At 32.2% G+C, this 23,846-nt stretch overlaps 1 protein-coding gene across 3 annotated transcripts in view; it reads right to left on the bottom strand.

Annotated features, from left to right (window-relative positions):
* Positions 1-23,346, bottom strand: part of LOC134691218 (KICSTOR subunit 2-like) — a 28,012-nt gene extending 4,666 nt beyond the window's left edge. The window contains exons 1-10 of one of the 3 annotated variants that reach the window (XM_063551568.1): positions 23,244-23,346; positions 20,706-20,811; positions 19,229-19,426; positions 16,506-16,657; positions 13,419-13,556; positions 12,847-12,985; positions 11,087-11,182; positions 10,046-10,140; positions 8,282-8,450; positions 1,527-1,613 (exon numbers count right to left, since the gene is read on the bottom strand). In XM_063551568.1, the coding sequence (XP_063407638.1) occupies positions 1,527-1,613; positions 8,282-8,450; positions 10,046-10,140; positions 11,087-11,182; positions 12,847-12,985; positions 13,419-13,556; positions 16,506-16,657; positions 19,229-19,426; positions 20,706-20,798 (1,167 nt within the window). In that variant the 5' untranslated portion in view covers positions 20,799-20,811; positions 23,244-23,346. Of the gene's footprint in view, positions 1-1,526; positions 1,614-8,281; positions 8,451-10,045; positions 10,141-11,086; positions 11,183-12,846; positions 12,986-13,418; positions 13,557-16,505; positions 16,658-19,228; positions 19,427-20,705; positions 20,812-22,683; positions 22,820-23,243 lie in introns of those variants that run through there. The other 2 variants (XM_063551569.1, XM_063551570.1) reach the window with 2 other exon arrangements.
* Between the last annotated feature and the right edge of the window lie 500 nt (positions 23,347-23,846).

The raw sequence follows: 23,846 nt of genomic DNA, 5'->3' as shown, positions 1-23,846 counted from the left end.
ATTAACTCGATCTTGGTTGACTGGACCCGTCTTAGATCGGTCAGACGTCTGGTGGTTCTTCCTAGATGAGGCACTGTTATACTGTGAGTGCCTCGGAATTAAGATTTACTTTGTGTACAACTGTAGACAGTTGAATGTTTTTCATCTCCTTCAGTTGTCCTTGACTATCTCAAATGCCTGCGCAATCTGAATAGATTTTTCCAATGTTAATATGTGACCTTCATTTAAGAGTGTCTTCTTCACTTTGGACGAACTTGTCCCAAAAATAAGTCAGTGTCCTTAAAATCAACTATCTCACCTTAACGTGTACACAAATCATTTTACTATCTCACCTTGTCATGTACACAAATCATTTTACTATCTTACCTTGTCATTTACACAAATCATTTTACTATCTCACCTTTACGTATAAAAAAGAAGATGTGGTATGATTGCCAATGAGACAACTTTCCACAAAAGACCAAAATGACACAAACATTAACAATTATAGGTCACCGTAAGGCCTTGTGTACACAAATCATTTTATTATCTTACCTTGTCATGTTCACAAATCATTTTACTATCTTACCTTGTAATGTACACAAATCATTTTACTATCTCACCTTGTCATGTACACAAATCATTTTACTATCTTACCTTGTCATGTGTACACAAATTATTTTACTATCTCACCTTGTCATGTACACAAATCATTTTACTATCTTACCTTGTCATGTGTACACAAATCATTTTACTATCTCATCTTGTCATGTGTACACAAATCATTTTATTATCTTACCTTGTAATGTACACAAATCATTTTACTATCTCACCTTGTAATGTACACAAATCATTCTACTGTCTCACCTTGTAATGTACACAAAACATTCTACTGTCTTACCTTAACATGTACACAAATCATTTTACTATCTCACCTTGAAATGTACACAAATCATTTTACTATCTCACCTTGAAATGTACACAAATCATTTTACTATCTTACCTTTTCATGTACACAAATCATTTTACTATCTCACCTTGAAATGTACACAAATGATTTTATTATCTCACCTTGAAATATACACAAATCATTTTACTATCTCACCTTGAAATGTACACAAATCATTTTACTATCTTACCTTGTCATGTACACAAATCATTTTATTATCTTACCTTGTCATGTACACAAATCATTTTACTATCTCACCTTGAAATGTACACAAATCATTTTACTATCTTACCTTTTCATGTACACAAATCATTTTACTATCTCACCTTGAAATGTACACAAATGATTTTATTATCTTACCTTGTCATGTACACAAATTATTTTACTATCTTACCTTGTCATGTACACAAATCATTTTACTGTCTCACCTTGAAATGTACACACATTATTTTACTATCTCACCTTGAAATGTACACAAATCATTTTACTATCTCACCTTGAAATGTACACAAATCATTTTACTATCTTACCTTTTCATGTACACAAATCATTTTACTATCTCACCTTGAAATGTACACAAATTATTTTACTATCTTACCTTGTCATGTACACAAATCATTTTACTGTCTTGAGGGCGATTAGTAATCAGTGAAACCACATTTGGCCAATGTTGAGCTGGTCGTTCCTACAGTAAACACAATAAAAATATGAACAAATTAGTTAGAAGTTGTATAAATACAAATTACAATAATACTGGTATCTAATGTGTACAGCTTTTAAATTGATTATTTGATTGATGAAGAAAGTGCTATAGCTTTTTGTTATAGTCACTTATTCGATAAAACTTATTCAGGTTAATGAAATTGCAAACAATTTGATGATTTTTCTAAAAAAGAAGCTTAACTCTTTACCATTCGGCAAAACTTGCACTATTTTTGCCGCAGAGGAACGATCAAATTTCAATCATTCATAACTTTCTTGTTACTGTTAGTAGACTTATCAACAAAGACTTTTTATAGAAAACAGTTTTTCAGTATTATTAATGAAAGGTTTGTAATTTTTTTTTGTCATGTTTGATCACGTGATAATCAGTCCAATGTCACGTGACAACAACAAAAAAATCGGAAAATTGTAAAATTTCGATTCAAAATGTATTTTTTTGTAGTTTATTTATGGAAATAGTATCAACAGAGCATTCAAATACAATGTTAGGAATAACATCTCCACGAAAAAGAACCCTCAATGGTCTATTTATGTGAGAAACAGCAATTTTTATAGCCAAACATGCTATGTGGTGATTTGGGTCAAAATTGCTATTTACGAGCTTTTGGGGTAAAAAACGTAGCTCAACTGTGCAACTGAAGTGCATCCACACTTTTATCCCCACAATCATTTAAAGGGCAGAAAACCAAAAATCTGGCAGCCTCAGCATCCCTTAGTTACCGATTTGTAATAGATTATCTTAATATGTATGTCTCTATTATTCTATAAACGACTGTAGCTAAAAAAAAACAGACAATTTACTTTGTCACAAGGAAAAAAGCATTTTTAATTTGAAATTAGAATTAAATTAAAGTCAAGTCAAGATATTTAATATTTGTGTTGGTTTTTTTTAACCGTACATTCGCTTGATTACTAGCCTTAGATGCATCCCCTCAGCTACGGAGGCAGACAGTTAAATTTGATTAAATTCATACTTATTTTCAATGTTATTTATAATATTTATTTATAAGTTGACCATTAACATACAAATATTAGATTATAATAAGATACTAAGAAAGACGTCAAAACTGTATTTTTTTACATTTTTAAAACAACACACAATGTGGAATGGTGTGTGAACCCGGGGAGAATAGGGAAGAGGGTGGAAAAGGGGGGGGGGGGGGGGGGGGGGTACATATGATTTAATGTCAAAACCAAGTAACACAAGTAGTAAGAAATGCATTTTATTTATACTATTTGGCCTCTGGAACAACAATATGCACGTTTTAAGTGGTATTGGCAGAAATTCTAAGAAATAGTTGCTGAAAGTTACTGACATATTGACAATGTTAACTGTTTGTATCCGTTTTTCGTAGAAACTAATCATAAGAAAACTTATTGAACCTTCATTTTATAAAGCTCAAAACATAACTGAAAGAAAACAATCCATTAAGAACCGATTTTTGCAGTTTATAGAAACCAAATACAATGTTTCGATAATTCAAGATTTACACAATCCTAAAGTTTTTTCTACAAAATTTTAGCAGATTTTTTAAAAAACGACGATAGTTTAATTGCTTTATTTTACCATAAAGATCAACCCCAAAATACACAACTGGCGTTTTAATGTGTAGCTGAAACTCACAGGTTTCATTTAAGCCCTTGGTGAAATCTGTTGATAGTCAAATGACAGAGAACTTAAGGTTTTAATCTAAATTTTACGCAAAAAAGTGCTTATGACCCGAATTCGGGTCATAGGAACGGTAAAGAGTTAACCTTAAAACTTAGATCCCATATGATCACAATGACGCAGTTCAATATTTTCTAATCAATTAGAAACAATGACTGCATTAAGAACAATAAAAGCACTGTTTGTCACATAAGGTATTTAAGGTACCACTCTTTGCGACATAAGGTATTCAAGGTAGCACTCTTTGCGAAATAAGGTATTCAAGGTATTGAAATCAAACAGATGTTTAACAGGTACAAAAAACATAAGGGTCATTTTTTAAATATTTATATAAGAAAGTAAAAGACCATACATACTATGACCTGTATTTGTTATTATCAGGATGGGAACAACCCTTCCACAGACAAGAGGTCATTTAACTGTTGTGGAAAATAAAATAAAAATACCAAGGATTTGTATAAGTGTGCAGACTTAGAGTTTTTTACTTAAAAAGAAGAGAAATACATCATATTTTTATAGACAATTTTTCTGAAAGAGGGGTCCACTTACTTTGAATAATATAAAAGTAAATGTGTTAACAAGGTTAAAGTCCAGGAATATTACTAATTTTTTGGACATGTTTTGACCATTTAATACCCGATAAATAGAATTTTGGGTAAATATGTGCCCTTTTGTACTAAAAACTGTTCTTTACAAAAATATATAATATAACTTATATTGACCCCCCATAAAAGGGATATTTAACATAATGAGGGGTTGTGTCCAACCTGATAATAACTTGGATGGAGAATTGTCTCATCGGCACACATACACATATCACATCTAATTATTCAATTATTTCTTGGTGAACAGGGAAAAAACACTGTATAAATTAAAGAAATGTAAGAGTACAAGTGCTAGATCCAGTTTTAATATTGTCAAAACCTAATATTTCATGTTTGCAAAAAAAAGTTACAATCGCTCGCTTTTACTTTTCATGCTTTGCCTCAAAAATTTGCAAATTAGATATTTTTTTTATAAAAAATTTCAAATCACATGCATGTCCCAATTTTTTGAACCAACAAGAATGTGTCCTCAGTACACAAATGCCCCACTCACACTATCATTTTCTATGTTGTGTCATCCGTGAAATTGGCGTTAAAACTCTAATTTGGCATTAAAATTAGAAAGATCACATCATAGGGAACATGTGTACTAAGTTTGAAGTTGATTGGACTTCCAACTTAAAAAAAAACTACCTTGACCAAAAACTTTAACCTGAAGGGGGACAGACGGACGTACAGACCAATGGACGAACGGACGCACAGACCAGGAAACATAATGCCCCTCTACTATCGTAGGTGGGGCATAAAAATCTGTAGAACAAGAAATTAAATTGGTGTGGCCTTAACATATTTGTATAAGATGTCTTCAAAATATCTTCATGGGTAAGGCAAGTATCTAAAAAAAAATTTGTTAGCAGTCTAACATTAAAGTAATTTTAGGAACCCTAAATTAGATATGAACCACAATATTAAAAATAAAAAATACTGATAGCCAACAGACTAATGTCTGCAGAAAATAAAAGCATATATTTAAAAGATACATGCTTTTTGATTTTTTAATTCAATTTAAAATTGGTAAAATCAATCATACCTTTGTCCTTAAGAGCATTGCTTTTAATACTCATCTTTATATATGAAAACAAACACAAATGTTGTGAATCCACAATATATACTTACAGAATGCGGATATGAATCCACAGTATATGAGTAGTAAACTTACAGAATGAGGATATGAATCCACAGTATATAAGGAATGAAGATATGAGAAGTATACTTACAGAATGAGGATATGAGTAGTATTCTTACAGAATGAGGATATGAGAAGTATACTTACAGAATGAAGATATGAGTAGTATACTTACAGAATGAGGATATGAGAAGTATACTTACAGAATGAATATATGAGAAGTATACTTAGGTAATGAGGATATGAGAAGTATACTAACAGAATGAGGATATGAGAAGTATACTTACAGAATGAAGATATGAGTAGTATACTTACAGAATGAGGATATAAGAAGTATACTTACAGAATGAATATATGAGAAGTATACTTACGTAAAGTGGATATGAGAAGTATACTTACAGAATGAGGATATGAGAAGTATACCTACAGAATGAATATATGAGAAGTATACTTACGTAATGAGGATATGAGAAGTATACTTACAGAATGAGGATATGAGAAGTATACTTACAGCATGAGGATATGAGAAGTATACTTACAGCATGAGGATATGAGAAGTATACTTACAGAATGAAGATATGAGTAGTATACTTACAGAATGAGGATATGAGAAGTATACTTACGTAATGAGGATATATGAAGTATACTTACAGCATGAGGATATGAGAAGTATAATTACAGAATGAGGATATGAGAAGTATACTTACAGAATGAATATATGAGAAGTATACTTACGTAATGAGGATATGTGAAGTATACTTACAGAATGAGGATATGAGAAGTATACTTACAGAATGAAGATATGAGTAGTATACTTACAGAATGAGGATATGAGAAGTATACTTACAGAATGAATATATGAGAAGTATACTTACGTAATGAGGATATGAGAAGTATACTTACAGAATGAGGATATGAGAAGTATACTTACAGAATGAATATATGAGAAGTATACTTACGTAATGAGGATATGAGAAGTATACTTACAGAATGAGGATATGAGAAGTATACTTACAGCATAAGGATATGAGAAGTATACTTACAGCATGAGGATATGAGAAGTATACTTACAGCATGAGGATATGAGAAGTATACTTACAGAATGAGGATATGAGAAGTATACTTACAGAATGAATATATGAGAAGTATACTTACGTAATGAGGATATGAGAAGTATACTTACAGAATGAGGATATGAGAAGTATACTTACAGAATGAATATATGAGAAGTATACTTACGTAATAAGAAGTATACTTACAGCATGAGGATATGAGAAGTATACTTACAGAATGAATATATGAGAAGTATACTTACAGCATGAGGATATGAGAAGTATACTTACAGCATGAGGATATGAGAAGTATACTTACAGAATGAATATATGAGAAGTATACTTACGTAATGAGGATATGAGAAGTATACTTACAGAATGAGGATATGAGAAGTATACTTACAGAATGAATATATGAGAAGTATACTTACGTAATGAGGATATGAGAAGTATACTTACAGAATGAGGATATGAGAAGTATACTTACAGCATGAGGATATGAGAAGTATACTTACAGAATGAGGATATGAGAAGTATACTTACAGCATGAGGATATGAGAAGTTTACTTACAGAATGAGGATATGAGAAGTATACTTACAGAATGAATATATGAGAAGTATACTTACGTAATGAGGATATGAGAAGTATACTTACAGAATGAGGATATGAGAAGTATACTTACAGAATGAATATATGAGAAGTATACTTACGTAATGAGGATATGAGAAGTATACTTACAGAATGAGGATATGAGAAGTATACTTACAGCATAAGGATATGAGAAGTATACTTACAGCATGAGGATATGAGAAGTATACTTACAGCATGAGGATATGAGAAGTTTACTTACAGAATGAGGATATGAGAAGTATACTTACAGAATGAATATATGAGAAGTATACTTACGTAATGAGGATATGAGAAGTATACTTACAGAATGAGGATATGAGAAGTATACTTACAGAATGAATATATGAGAAGTATACTTACGTAATGAGAAGTATACTTACAGAATGAGGATATGAGTAGTATACTTACAGCATGAGGATATGAGAAGTATACTTACAGCATGAGGATATGAGAAGTATACTTACAGCATGAGGATATGAGAAGTATACTTACAGAATGAATATATGAGAAGTATACTTACGTAATGAGGATATGAGAAGTATACTTACAGAATGAGGATATGAGAAGTATACTTACAGAATGAATATATGAGAAGTATACTTACGTAATGAGGATATGAGAAGTATACTTACAGAATGAGGATATGAGTAGTATACTTACAGCATGAGGATATGAGAAGTATACTTACAGCATGAGGATATGAGAAGTATACTTACAGAATGAAGATATGAGTAGTATACTTACAGAATGATGATATGAGAAGTATACTTACAGAATGAATATATGAGAAGTATACTTACGTAATGAGGATATGAGAAGTATACTTACAGAATGAGGATATGAGAAGTATACTTACAGAATGAAGATATGAGTAGTATACTTACAGAATGAGGATATGAGAAGTATACTTACAGAATGAGGATATGAGAAGTATACTTACAGCATAAGGATATGAGAAGTATACTTACAGCATGAGGATATGAGAAGTATACTTACAGCATGAGGATATGAGAAGTATACTTACAGAATGAGGATATGAGAAGTATACTTACAGAATGAATATATGAGAAGTATACTTACGTAATGAGGATATGAGAAGTATACTTACAGAATGAGGATATGAGAAGTATACTTACAGAATGAATATATGAGAAGTATACTTACGTAATGAGAAGTATACTTACGTAATGAGAAGTATACTTACAGAATGAGGATATGAGAAGTATACTTACAGAATGAATATATGAGAAGTATACTTACGTAATGAGAAGTATACTTACGTAATGAGGATATGAGAAGTATACTTACAGAATGAGGATATGAGAAGTATACTTACGGAATGAGGATATGAGAAGTATACTTACAGAATGAGGATATGAGAAGTATACTTACAGAATGAGAATATGAAAAGTATACTTACAGAATCAGGATATGAGAAGTATACTTACAGAATGAGGATATGAGAAGTTTAATTACAGAATGAGGATATGAGAAGTATACTTACAGAATGAGGATATGAATTATTAGTAAATGAGTAGTAAACTTACGGAATGAGGATATGAGAATATAGATGGAAAGCTGTCTAATCCCTGAGGTGTTGTGTGGTGTTTTTCAGGGTGATTATAACCTGGACCAATGTAAGAACTTCCAAGACTTTGAACATCAAGCACTAATGAAACATAATGAGCATCACTTCTTCTTTGAAAAGTCATCAACCTAAATAAAACACATTATTGGTACATTCATCAACCAGAGTATATACTAAGGCACATATACGAAAGGTTCTGAAGAGCCTGTGTCACTCATCTGCATCTTCAACAATAGCCATTTTTTAGGGTAAAAATCATCATGAAAAAAGCAATAACTCTACAAATATCCGTAATTTTTTCTGTCTTTTTAGTTCCATTATTTATATACTATCAAACTTAAATGTATGAAATGTCAAGAGAGAAGTACGTCCTGCCAACTTTTTGATGGCTTATATCTCAAAAACTAGCACACAGAACATCAATTTTGTTCTGCCTTTTTAGATTTATTATCTATATACTATCGTTTTATAAGTCTTAAAAAAAGCTTGTAATTCAAAAACAGATCATGTAGCAAATACACCAATGTTGCAGGTCAGGGAGAGGGTTGTGATCCTGCTAACATGTTTAACCCACCACATTCTGTATGTATGTGCCTGTCTAAAGTCAGGAGCCTGTGATTCAGTGGTTTACATTTGGTTATGTGTTACATATTTGTTTTTCATTTATTTTTTGGTACATGAATTAGGCCATTAGTTTTCATGTTTGAATTGTTTAACATTGTCATTTCCAGGCCTTTTCAAGACAACTATGTGGTATGGGCTTTGCTCATTATTGAAGGCCGTATGGTGACCTATAGTTGTTTATTTCTGTGTCATTTGGTTTCCTGTGGAGAGTTGTCTCATTGGCAATAATACCACATCTTCTATTTTATATGATAATTTTTTGGGATATGTTGATCATTTTGGCTTTGAAAGTTTCTATCAATCGACTACAGTTTTTGAGATACAGTGAAAAAAAATTGGAAGACAGTGTTATTAAAGGCCATGCAAATTGAATTACTTGTATGACGACCCTGTCTGCACTTTAAGTCATCCTCAGATAGCGAGACTTTTAAACTGTTTTGAGCATTAAGACAGATTTCTCATCAAAAGACAAGGACTGTTGCTGATTTTCCTTTTTAGAATTAAGAATGCAGAAGGAGGAGAAGTGTTGCCTTCAACTGCAATATTGTTTGTTGGTGGAACAAAACTATCCGTACCTGCTGCATGCATCTGTCCTAAATTAAGACCCCCTTGATCAGTAGTTGTTGTTGGTTTGTGTGGTTCATACATTGTAGCGTTTTCTTGTTTTGTGTATAGATTATACTGCTAGTTTTCCTGCTTGAATCATTTTACACCAGTCATTTCCAGGCAAATTGATAAAAAACTCAATGCAAAGACTGTAACTGCTTGAAAAAATGAGTTGATATAAGAATCCTACAAAACAGAGCCGTACTTATCTTTATTTTGTATTTGAGTGTTCCAAAATCATTCAACGTCTTATAACTGATGTAAACATGCACTTACATAATGTCAATTTCTATTTGACACTACTCATTTTACAGGTTAGCAATGTTATAATTTCCCCTGAAAAATCAAAAGACAAATATGACAGACAGCAATCAGTGTAAACACTGCAGTACAGACTCCAGACTAAGAACAGGCATATGCAAACCCATTTCTAATCATGTTTTTCTCCATTGCATTAGTAAACAGTTTCTTCTGATAAAAATGTAACACAAACCTAGCCACAAAGTCTTCTGTTGCCTTAGTTATTAATCCTTTCATTTCATTATTAGTTGTATGTTTCTGTAGCACATCATAGAAATACAAGCTGAACTGTAAAATAAAAACCAATTTGATTGTTATTGATGAACTTCAGTCTATACTAACATTGAACAAGGTTTACATGCCAAAAAAATCTATAAAGTAAACAAGATTTTCCTATGTTCTAACAATAAGTTTTTAATCCTGAGTAAAATAAGAATGCTTACTATTACTGTACATGAATCTTGACATGTTTGGTAGCTTGGTTGTCTAGTGACAAGTTTCATGCAATTTCAGGTTAAAGGTGTTTTGCCACATAAAAAATGTAGTTACAAAGATGTTTTCAAAGTTGTTAAAAAACCATTTTCAAAATACCAATTTTTGGTTAAATACATTTGAACCTTGGTATATGAAATTATAGGTTGCAATCTGATCACCACTATCAATATGTTTTCTATAATTTCAAAATAGCCCTTTTATTGTCAAAGCCAAAGACATGTTTCAATTTCCAAACTTTCTGCGTAGATATTACATGTAGTATTTACAAATAGGTATTTTAAGATAAGATTATAAATAGGAGACAGAAGTAACACCATCTGATTTGATGTTACAATGATAAATCAGTATTATTTAGGAAGAAGTTGCTATCAAAACAAATTGTTATAGATGCATAAGTTCATCTATCTCTTTATTCCAAGGTCGAGTCTCCATCTTCTTTAAATAGATCAAATCAGATTGATCTTTATTAATTTTTCTCAGCATGAGCCTTTCATTCATATGCTTATAATCTAAGAAAACACTGTAACAAAAATATTTTTCAAGAAACCAATAACGTACATATAGCACAGTAGCTCTTAGCATGCCTCCTATGAATAAACCATTATAGAGTTGCCAGTATGACTTATCTTATATAGAGTTGCCAGTATGAATTAACTTATATAGACTTGCCAGTATGACTTTATCTTATATAGAGTTGCCAGTATGACTTATCTTATAAAGAGTTGCCAATATGACTTACCTTAGACAACAGAAAACCTTTGTACTTTGTTAACCATAAATACAATGCAGGCCATCCAGAATGTTTACTGCTACTTCCAAACGTAGATTTCTTTGTCTGAAAGTGAAAGTATAGATATATTGCTGGCCATCAAGAATGTTTACTGCTACTTCCAAACGTAGATTTCTTTGTCTGAAAGTTAAAGTATAGATATATTGCTGGCCATCAAGAATGTTTACTGCTACTTCCAAACGTAGATTTCTTTGTCTGAAAGTTAAAGTATAGATATATTGCTGGCCATCAAGAATGTTTACTGCTACTTCCAAACGTAGATTTCTTTGTCTGAAAGTTAAAGTATAGATATATTGCTGGCCATCAAGAATGTTTACTGCTACTTCCAAACGTAGATTTCTTTGTCTGAAAGTTAAAGTATAGATATATTGCTCAGGCCATCAAGAATGTTTACTGCTACTTCCAAACATAGATTTCTTTGTCAGAAAATTTAAAATGGCCTTACTTGTGTTCAGTCTGAATAATTAAATATATGTTGTATTGAATGATAATACATATCATATCTATAAAAGTTGAGAATAAACCTGAATGCATCCACTTCAAAATAGGTGTAGAATTACTAATTACTACATTTCTATTATTACAATATATTTGCGGTCTACTTTCTTATTAACATTAAATTCTAGTGCCAAAATCTTTGCTCAGCTGCTCCTTAAAGAAGGAGGGGTTTTTAATTAACAAAATGGAAATAAATTATCTATTCAGGCTAGGATGAATAAAAAAATACCTACACATTGCTTTGTAACATATTAAATGAAACATAACAAATTATGAGCTTTAAAAAAGTAGGAGGGGTCTACTTCCCATATGTTAAGTCTCATTTTCACGCAAAGTATTGGTTTTAATCTTTTTGCCAGGTAACTATATGTTTTTTGCTAAGTCAGGAATCTGTTGTTCAGTTGTTGTCGATTGATGATGTGGTGCATAATTGTGTCTCTTCATTTATCTCAGTTTTCTCGTTTGAATAGTTTTACACTAGTAATTTTTTTTTGGGTCCTTTATGGCTTGCTGTTCGGTTTGAGACAAAGCTCTGTGTTAAAGACCATACTTTAACCTATAATGGTTTACTTTTATAAATTATGACTTGGATGGAAAGTTGTCTCATTTGCACTTATACCATATCTTCTTATATCTCTATACATTTTGGTATAAGTTGAGAAACAAGAAATTCCAAATTATTTGTGGTCATCTTGTTCCTCAAGTCTTTATCGTTAGGACTGGTCCATTTGATATATTAGGGTTAAACATCTTTCCATAAATGTATAGAGCTGTTAACAAATTAAAGCTTTCATTCTGAAAATTATTTGCAAAAATCTGATTGAATTAATATGTAAATATTGAGTTTTTTTAGAACACAAATACAATAGATAGAGTGTTATCATTTCTGTTTATGTTTAAAACTGATTAAATAATGCACCTTAATTTTTTGTTTATATTTCAAGGAGAGATACCTTAAAGTGGTCCAATCCACCAAAATGTATCTACTGCAATTCTTCAGCAATATATTAATTGATCCATTGAATCTCATTTAACATTTCTGTGTATAAGTCTTCTCCTTTACATCAGCCAATAGTATCTTTACACCAGCATCAGAAAACCAATTAGCACTAACTTTTGATACATAATAATTTCAAGATGACATGTATATTGTATGAAACAAATAGCTTCACATCATAATAAAAGCATTAAGTTTTTACTAATATAAATACCTCTTTAAGTTGTGCTGTGGCTCCCCATGTAGTCAGTTTTGTATGTGCCTCATATAATTGCATCAAAGATGCTAAAAATTTCCAATCAGACATCAATATTTGTGCTTGTAGCAAATGGAGTATAGCATCACATTCCAATCTGTAATTCAAATTGACTTAATATAAAAAAGATGCACTGAAATTTATCAAAATTAGGTGCACTCCCAAAGATGCATCCATACAAAATAAAGTTTTACCAGACTTAAGTGCTTTATTTGGACATCAAAGTTAATGTAAGTAATAAAGCTTTTACTGAAACAATCCATCAAAATACAAAAACAAGAAGAAAATCATGCAAAATCATGCAATAATTTCAATATTAAATGTACATCATTTATAACTCTCTTACATTTAAGTATGAGTTTAAAAGGTAGTAATCATACAATATACAAGAAGATGTGGTAATGACACAACTCTCCATCCATAAGTCACAATTTGTAAAAGTAAACCATTATAAGTCAAACGACAGCCTTCAGCACAGAGCCTTGGCTCACACCAATGTATTTATAAGTTCTATAAATTTATTAACTTACCCAAAAGTTGCCTTCAGGGGGCTCAGCAAAGGATGATGAAAACTTTTACTACAACTTTGTACTATATCTGTTATTACAATCACCAAGTCAGAATAATTGATTACTTTCATGGTGCCCATTGCACTGATTTGTTCATAGCTGAGAACAGTTAAGTATTTTAACAACATTGTGCGTATTGTTATGCGTTTGGTTTTCTACATTGGCAAGAGGTATAGGGGGAGGGTTGAGATCTCACAAACATTTTTGCGCCTGTCCCAAGTCAGGAGCCTCTGTTAGTCTTGTATTATTTTAATTTTTGGTTTCTTGGTGTACAATTTGGAAATTAGTATGGCGTTCATTATCACTGAACTAGTATATATTTGTTTAGGGGCCAGCTGAAAGACGTCTTTGGGTGCGGGAATTTCTTGCTACATGGAAGACCTGTTGGTGACCTTCTGCTGTTGTTTTTTCTTTGGTCGGGTTGTTGTCTCTTTGACACATTCCCCATTTCCATTCTCAATTTTATTTCCTTCAAAACCTCTCATACATAATGGGCCTTTCCAGCTAATATCTGCTAAAGGGTGATGGATGGTTCATTCTGAAGGGTGTAAAATTTATACATCTTAGGGGTGAAATTTTGTTTTTTTTCTGAATTTCATCTGACACGTAAACTTAAACACAAAAAACTTCTGAGGGTCTTGCAGCAATAAATTGATTAAAAATTATTACATCCTAGGGGTTACAAAAATGCCTATGTCAGATCTTAGCAGTGCTTTTAACAGTTTCGTATCATGCATTATCTGATATTGTATTTAAAATTCTGATGGGTATAATATTCTTGCAGTAAAAAATTCTGATAGGTCATATTTTCCAATGAAATCACAGAGTTTTTTTTTTAATTAATAAGGCCGTTAGTTTTCTCGTCTGAATTGTTTTACATTTTCATTTCAGAGCCTTTTATAGCTGACTATGCAGTATGGGCTTCATTATTGAAGGCCGTATGGGACATATAGTTGTTAATGTCTGTGTCATTTTGGTCTTTTGTGGATAGTTGTCTCATTGGCAATCATACCACATCTTCTTTTTTATATTACAGTACTTAAAATATCTAACAAACCCTGTTGATCAAAGAATTTCAATAATACCTAAGAAAATTGTGACAGAAATATTCCCTGGACAAATATACAGATGAATACAATATACATAGAATGAGATAATAGGCAAAAAGATGAAAATATTCATTTAACATGTTTAAACTTTAACAGCAATTACTCACTTTAAATTAATACCTGATAATTTTGGTACAACATTCAGAGCAAGTTTGACTGATTTTCTAATATTGTTTTTAACAGGTATTGTACTTTTATGTTCTATTTTTAGTTGTGGCCATCATTTGTTGACTAACTGAAATAAAAAATAAATAAAACTAAATTATTACGTAAGCAAGAAACAACTTTGATGACAATTTACAAACAAGATAACTCGGGTGCAGGAATTTCTCGTTACATTGAAGACCTGTTTGGTGACCTTCCGCTGTTGTTTTTTCTATGGTTGGGTTGTTGTCTCTTTGATACATTCCCCATTTCCATTCTCAATTTTACAAAACTATTGTTAGTCCCATAACTCATAAAACTTCATGAAACATATGATCTTGGGCCTTCTTGGCATCAAACATGTTGAACACTCACAGATATATATTTGTTTAGTTAATAATAATAATAATAAGTTCTTGCTATTATCTGTATTTTTCCTTTGATGTTTTTTTGTGATAATTTTCATATCACTCGTGTAGAGTGAGAATGAAAATTATCGCTAGTTTCCAAGGTCCTTAGCAACAGCGTATTAACCTAATTCATGCACTAGAGTGTTGGCCAATCAGAAAAGATAAGCCAGAACTATACAAAAAAATGTTATCTGATGACTGTGCTGAAATGTGATTTCTCGTTTTAATATTTTGCCGTGAATTTCGCCGTTAAATAATTTATTGGAAGTTAATAAAAGTAATCAAATCAGGTTTTAACAAATGAAAAATGTACTTTTACACATAAGTCTACTTCAAATCATCGTAGGTCTGTCTGCATGTACATTTCTTCATACATGTATATTTCATCGTCTGCTTAGAAAATACATTAAATATTCAACCGTTTACTTCATTTTGATACGTAGAAACACCAAATTACAGCTTATCAACAGTGAAAATGGTCTTCGTCATATTTGAAAATGCCGGATGGTCAGATGAGACATCTTTTTTCAAATGAATGAACTACCTGAGCGACTACATATTTATATCAAATAAGCCTACGCCAAAAAAAAATATAGTACCACAATTTTTTTTTTACTGAAATTTAAATAAAATGATATTCGAAATACTAATAATAGCGATAAATAGATTATTCATGTTTTTTTAAACTCGATGCATTTTCAATCCTCCCTTCGATGAGATGAGAATGAGAAAAAGCATCTCCTTTAAAAAAACATAAATAATCTATAATTACCACATACGTAAATGTTGATTAACTTTCTAAAACCATTTCTAATATATATATACAATTAAAAGATACAACTCCATTGTTTTGAGTTAGGTGTGAGATAATGACAAAGGATACAACTCCATTGTTTTGAGTTTAGCTGTGAGATAATGACAAAAGATACAACTCCATTGTTTTGAGTTAGGTGTGAGATAATGACAAAGGATACAACTCCATTGTTTTGAGTTTAGCTGTGAGATAATGACAAAAGATACAACTCCATTGTTTTGAGTTAGGTGTGAGATAATGACAAAGGATACAACTCCATTGTTTTGAGTTTAGCTGTGAGATAATGACAAAGGATACAACTCCATTGTTTTGAGTTAGGTGTGAGATAATGACAAAGGATACAACTCCATTGTTTTGAGTTTAGCTGTGAGATAATGACAAAGGATACAACTCCATTGTTTTGAGTTAGGTGTGAGATAATGACAAAGGATACAACTCCATTGTTTTGAGTTTAGCTGTGAGATAATGACAAAGGATACAACTCCATTGTTTTGAGTTTAGCTGTGAGATAATGACAAAGGATACAACTCCATTGTTTTGAGTTTAACTGTGAGATAATGACAAAGGATACAACTCCATTGTTTTGAGTTTAGCTGTAAGATAATGACAAAGATGTCCTGACAAATGAGCCAGCAACTGTTCAAATTCTCCTTGTCTTGACTGGTCAGAACTGTCTTCAACTTTCTTTATTTCAGTAATCAAATTTTGGTATAATGATTTCAGCTGAAAAAATAATGTTAAAATCAATGAATTGAAAGGGCATTTTTTTTAGAGGATATTTTTTCTGTAAAATGTGTGTGCCTTTACCCAGTGCTTGTCTAAATAGACGGTAAAGGCTGTTAGAAATGTTTGAACGGTTGATAATTCCTCTTTACTCCATATCCATGGTTATTCTCACATGTAAAGAAATATGCAGGTGTTTTTACACACTTGTTGGCTGTTATGTAAGATTTTATGGCAATCATGCACAGTCTTAATGTAAATATTTGTGAGAAAAATCATATAGAAATGATCTCTCAAGCTTATTCATGTAATTACAAACATTTGTTTTTATAATATACCAGGATAATGGTTGTATCATACATTGGGGCAAAAATGTGTCCCCGATTGTACAAGAACAATTTGCGTTCATTTTTAGAATAATTCACCAATGTTTTGAAGATCATTCCTGTATCAAAATTGTTTTCAAATAGTTAAATTTCTGAAACCTACATAAAAAGTTCAAAATATTAGAATGTAAGTCGGGTGTAAGTGGAAACAAACAAATTATGCTGTGAATATGGGTCACTCACTCTACCCAATTACAGATTTTTCAGATTGATGAGTAGAAACCTTTGAAAACTGTCCTCCTTTGATTCAAGGGCAATATCTGGTGTATTGACCTTTTTACAGATTTTGTGTTGTTACCCTCTAACATGATTATGCCAGTTGTCAATCATGCTGTTATTGTTTAAGTACTCTTATTTAAAATGAAAATGACCAAATGAGTAATAAAGAAAATTGATAAAATCAATGACATACTTCAAAAACCTACTCCAATCCACAGGAATTGGAAGTTCTATCAATAAAATTCTGTAAATAATAAAGTCGACTATCAATAGAGCTTCTCGTAGAGTCATTATTTGTGACTTTTTGTCCTACCAAATTTGTGACTTTATGCCCTGTGACTTTCTGTCCGTTTACCTATTTGTCCATTTGTTATGATGAACCTCAATCAGTCTGTTTGTTTTCTAATTTGAATTGGGTTTTAATTCTTCAAATTTGTCATGTTATTATATACCTTTTCATTTAAATTACTATACAGTCTGGGTCTTTTCATATAAATTACTATACAGTCTGGGTTAAGCTCATAGTTGAAGGATGTATAGAGATCAAAAGCTGCTTACATCTACATATTTTTTTTTTGGGATGGAAGCTTGTCACAAATTAGTCATACCACATCTTCCTACTTTTATATATGTAGTAGGACAAAGTTATTTTTTGTTAATGCTATTGACTGTGACATATAAGGACACAGTCAATATCATATAACTGATCATATGACCCTACTTTTCTACTTTGAAATTCTTTATAGACTAGATGGTAGCCATAATACCCTGAAAAGAATACCATATGGTGACTTTCCTATACATCTTTTATATATATATATATATATATAAACGAGTCTAAATTGAAAACTACGTTCAAACCTATGACTGCGTTGGATAAAAACCGCAGTTTTTATACGTGTGCATGTCAAACAAATTTCGTTGTAGAAGGGTCTAAAAACAGCACAAACAACATTTTCCAAAAGACCAAAAGAGTGAAAAAGTATATTTAAACAAAACGCATTTGACTAACAGGTCGAACAACTGATGTTCTTTAACCCTGCTGACTGCCATTGACGATTGCCAAATAAAATTGATCACAAGATGTAACAAAATGGATCCTAATATAAATTTAATACGTCACAGAAAAAAAAAATTGTTAACTTGTGGACAGGATGTTGTGCCACAAACATTCGGTGTCAATATTTCTTTAGTACACCATATCCGGATTTCGACAATAAATGTCTCTTCAGTGATGTTAGGGATCGAAACGGTATTTGGAAGGCCATATAAAAAGTACCCTCATTTTTAGAGAAAGTACCCTCATGTTTTTATTAACTCTTGAATTTTAAGAGTCAATATATAGGATGAACGGATCATATAAACCGGAGGGAAAATATGATACATGCCCAAACAAAAAATATAAACGAGTCTAAATTGAAAACTACGTTCAAACCTATGACTGCGTTGGATAAAAACCGCAGTTTTTATACGTGTGCATGTCAAACAAATTTCGTTGTAGAAGGGTCTAAAAACAGCACAAACAACATTTTCCAAAAGACCAAAAGAGTGAAAAAGTATATTTAAACAAAACGCATTTGACTAACAGGTCGAACAACTGATGTTCTTTAACCCTGCTGACTGCCATTGACGATTGCCAAATAAAATTGATCACAAGATGTAACAAAATGGATCCTAATATAAATTTAATACGTCACAGAAAAAAAAAATTGTTAACTTGTGGACAGGATGTTGTGCCACAAACATTCGGTGTCAATATTTCTTTAGTACACCATATCCGGATTTCGACAATAAATGTCTCTTCAGTGATGTTAGGGATTGAAACGGTATTTGGAAGGCCATATAAAAAGTACCCTCATTTTTAGAGAAAGTACCCTCATGTTTTTATTAACTCTTGAATTTTAAGAGTCAATATATAGGATGAACGGATCATATAAACCGGAGGGAATATAATATATATACCTACATCTTTAGACCTGTGAAAAAATCCTTTCTGTTCCAGAAAACTAAGTGACATATATGCCTTCTCTGCTGTGACAAACTGTGCAAGACAGTGGACCAAAAGTCCCCATGTTGATCCAAACAAACTAGATGATGATCCAAAAACACTAGAAGATGATCCAAATACTGCACCAGCAGGTTTAACTGTCTCTTTTTCCTTTTCCTAAAATATCATAAGGATTTTTAAAGAAAAGGGCTCATATTTGTCAGTCAAATGGTATGAAATGATGCTATATTATCAGGTTTTCTGCTAATTATTTTAATAAAAATTTCACCTATGACTCATTATGATCCATTATGTGAATCTGTTTAGCAATTGCTGCCCTCATTTGCCAAAATCTATTCACAATATTCTCCAGCGGCTTCTAATGTATGATATACACAGGAAACAAAATTTTTGTAAGTCTGTCCAGTTTTGGAAGAATTTTGGAAGACTAGTTTTTAAGATAATTGCCAAAATAAATCAGAGAAAATTGTATTTAAAGGGTATTAACTTTAATATGGAGTCAACTGAAGTTTGACTACGTTGATTTATTTAAAGATTCTACCTGTAAAAGTTAATAAAAACAATAGACAAGGGATGCCCAGTGATGAAACTAGAGGCTCTAAAGAGCCTGTGTGTGTGTCGCTCACCTTGGTCTATAAGAATATTAAACAAAGGAAGCAGATGGATTCATGACAAAATTGCGTTTTGGTGATGGTGATGTGTTTGTACATCTTACTTTATTGAACATTCTTGCTGCTTACAATTATCTCTATCTATAATGAACTTGGCCCAGAAGTTTCAGTGGACAATGTTAGTAAAAATTTACAAATTTTATGAAAATTGTTAAAAATTGACTTAAAAGGACAATAACTCCTTAGGGGTCGGGTCAGTTGACCATTTCGGTCATGTTGATTCATTTGTAGATCTTACTTTGCTGAACATTATTGCTGTTTACAGTTTATCTCTATCTCTAATAATATTCAAGATAAGAACCAAAAACAGCAAAATTTCCTTAAAATTACCAATTCAGGGGCAGCAACCCAACAACGGGTTTTCCGATTCATCTGAAAATTTCAGGGCAGATAGATCTTCACCTGATAAACAATTTTACCCCATGTCAGATTTGCTTTAAATGCTTTAGTTTTTGAGTTATAAGCCAAAAACTGCGTTTTACCCCCTATGTTTTATTTTTAGCCATGGCGGCCATCTTAGTTGGTTTGGCGGGTCATGCCACACATTTTTTAAACTAGATACCCCAATGATGATTGTGGCCAAGTTTGGTTTAATTTGGCCCAGTAGTTTCAGAGGAGAAGATTTTTGTAAAAGTTAACGACAACAGACGACGACAACGATGGACGACGAAGGCCAAGTGATGAGAAAAGCTCACTTGGCCCTTTGGGCCAGGTGAGCTAAAAAGTTCATTTGTCCTTTTGTCCAAGTGAGCTAAAAAACTTACTGTTAAGTCTTTGGCTTTATCAAAAGCAAACTGACTTATCAATGGAAAAAAGGTTTCCAAGAACTTTTCTTCACGGCTACCAGATGATGCCATAACTAATATAACTCTGTAAAATAAAAGGAATAGATCAAAAGTTTATTGGAAGAAGTTGTTTTTTAAATTGTTTGTATTATCTATACATGTATGTACATTAGATTCAAAGATGTTGAGAAGACTGGAGGATCTCAAATTACCTTTGTTAACAAGATCAAACACCGTCATGACCGTCACATTGGCAATGTCACTCAAGCTTTAGTTATAGTACTGTAAATTCAGCAATTATTTTGAGCATTTATTATTACAATTTTCCAAGAATGAACAACTACATGCTCTAAAAAGCCTGTGTCACTCACCTTGGTCTATGTGCATATTATACAAAGGACACAGATGGATTCATGACAAAATTGTGTTTTTGTGATGGTGATGCGTTTCCAGATCTAACTAAACATTCTTGCTGCTTACAATTATCTCTATCTTCAATGAACTTGGCACAGAAGTTACAGTGGAAAATATTTCATAAAAAATTACAGTTTATCTTTAGCTATGATAATATTGAAGATAATAACCAAAAACTGCAAAACTTCCTTAAAATTACCAATTCAGGGGCAGCAACCCAACAATGGGTTGTCTGATTCATCTGAAAATTTCAGGGCAGATAGATCTTGAACTGATAAACAATTTAACCCCATGTCAGATTTGCTTTAAATGCTTTAGTGTCAGAGATATAAGACTCTACATTTAACCTTTAACCACTATGTTTTAGCCATGGCAGCCATCTTTACTATTTTGTATCATATATTTATAAATCTTTGAAATTTTGTACCACTGTGCATATGCTGTGAAAGTACTTTTATTTGTCACAATGTTGGTAACAATTTTCATGGTTTTCATTGTTTATAGCAAAAATTATGTGTTTTTGGGTTTACGTGTTTTAGTGTTTTGTAAAAAAATCAAGTGAAGATGAGTATGAACATGATGTAGCCATCAGCAAGGTTAATGCTTGAAAAATAATCATATTGGTTTTTTTATGAGTTTTGGGACACTGCAAAATATTAGTGTTCATTTTCACTGACATGTTTGCCTTTCTTATTTGACAGCATTCATCATATTTTTAGTGAAATAATTGCTTTCAAAATAAGCTGATTCACCTTTGCTTACAAATTGTCTCCAATGAAGGAAATTGTCAAGTAAAACATTCTAAAGGGGCACTAGCCATGAGATATATATAAAAAATCAAAAGTACGAAATTTTTTGTGTTAAATCTTTAATGTGGGTCTCATGGGGATAGGCGTGACGTGGGATTGCCGTTTTTTTGTAAGCGTGACATGTGAAAGTCATTGTGCTGTGAAAACAGCAAATGAAGTCTAGCGGGACACGAGAAATTACAAAAAAATGAAAATTGCTTACGAACAAAGTGTAAGCAGAGGCGTATTTAGGGGGGCCCTGGTCCCCCTTTTTTGGAAAAAAATTGGTTGTTTATATAGGGAATCACTGAAGCGTGACTGGAGCAGGCCCCCTCTTATGCAGTCAGTAGGCCCCAACTTATGAAAATTTCTAGATCCGCCAGTGGTAAGTGGGATACAGGAATCTGAAAAAACAGTAAGCCAAATCTGGGATCAGAATTCCCCAATGAGACCCCCTTTAATGAAAGTGTAAGTATGTGAAATAATAGCTTTAAAAGACAATATGGTTCTTGACCAATCATATCAACATATTCACATATATATGCACAATTTCCCATGCAGAGTTCTCGGTCCTTGCTCTCTCTCGAGAGAGCAAGGACCGAGAACTCTGCATGGGAGATTGATATATATATGTATGCAAACAGGGGCGGATCGCACCATTTTAAAAAGAGGGAGGTTTAATAGTCTGACAGTCTGAAAATATACAACCAGATATGATATATAGACTTATCACAAGCACAAGACGTTCTACGTACCTGGCTTTAGAGACGAGACAGATCTAACTTTTCCAAAACTGAATCCTTGTTATTATGAAATTCAATACAGTTGCAGACAAGTTAGCCATGATTATCCTACACAGGAAGTGTAATATCAATTTTGTTTTAAAATTGACATCTTTGTGTAAGTTGAAAGTTCCCATGAAAAGATGGTATATAAACAATCTCATTAAAATCCGATGTTCTGATACCCTAGCCTCCATGCAGTATCAGAGCATAGGATTTTAATGAGATTGGTATATAAAGGACTCTGCTGCCCTTTTATTGTGTTTATAATATCTGGGGTTATTTCGGTGTTTCCCTTCGGTATCATGTATGTTTCAGCTGACATTCCGAGTTGAAGGTGCAATTGTCTTTTTTGGTATTCCGGTCCGAGTTGTCTTCGGGCCGAGATGTCTTGTACCCGTCAGTTTTGTCTTCGCCTTCATACCTTTTTAGTTTTGGTATCTTTCGCATATATTTCACACCAAATATGTAATATGAACAGTTTCGTTGTAGTATTCTATGCAATTTTATGTTTAATATGTGATATTTCCTACCAAAAAGGTCTAGTGAGATCAACTGACCATTCTGTGCCATCAGCAAATGTTGCATCTTTACACCAGAGTTGTCGTTCTTACTGCAAACAATAATGAATCAAAACACTGACGTACTGTTAACTGGGATGACTGAAGATCTGAGCATGTTTTAATTTTTTGAAAGTATCATATAATTAAAATGAAGATATGTCCTAACATAATTTATGGACACAATCCCGTGTGTTAATTTTGAAAGAGTAATTGTTTTAGTATTCAAAAGGATAAAAAAAACCCCGGATACCTTCATAAATAAGGCCGCGGGTTAGTTTTCGCGTTTGAATTGTTTTACATTGTCATTTCGAGGTCTTTTATAGCTGACTATGCGGAAAGGGCTTTGTTCATTGTTGTAGATCGTACGGCGACATAAAGTTGTTAATTTCTGTGTCAATTTGGTCTCTAATGGAGACTGAGTTGTGTCATAAATTGGCAATTCCAGTCATACCACATCTTCTTTTTTACATATATTATTCAACGGCAAAACTATGAAGTTTATATTTCAAGATCTTTCAACAATCCCATCTGTGAATGGATGTGAAATACATGAACCATAAGATGTCTGCATGT

The sequence above is a fragment of the Mytilus trossulus genome, chromosome 11, assembly GCF_036588685.1.
Source record: "Mytilus trossulus isolate FHL-02 chromosome 11, PNRI_Mtr1.1.1.hap1, whole genome shotgun sequence".
NCBI lineage: Eukaryota > Metazoa > Mollusca > Bivalvia > Mytilida > Mytilidae > Mytilus > Mytilus trossulus.
Note: the sequence above shows the minus strand (reverse complement) of the source record. Positions and strands in the feature narration are given on the sequence as shown.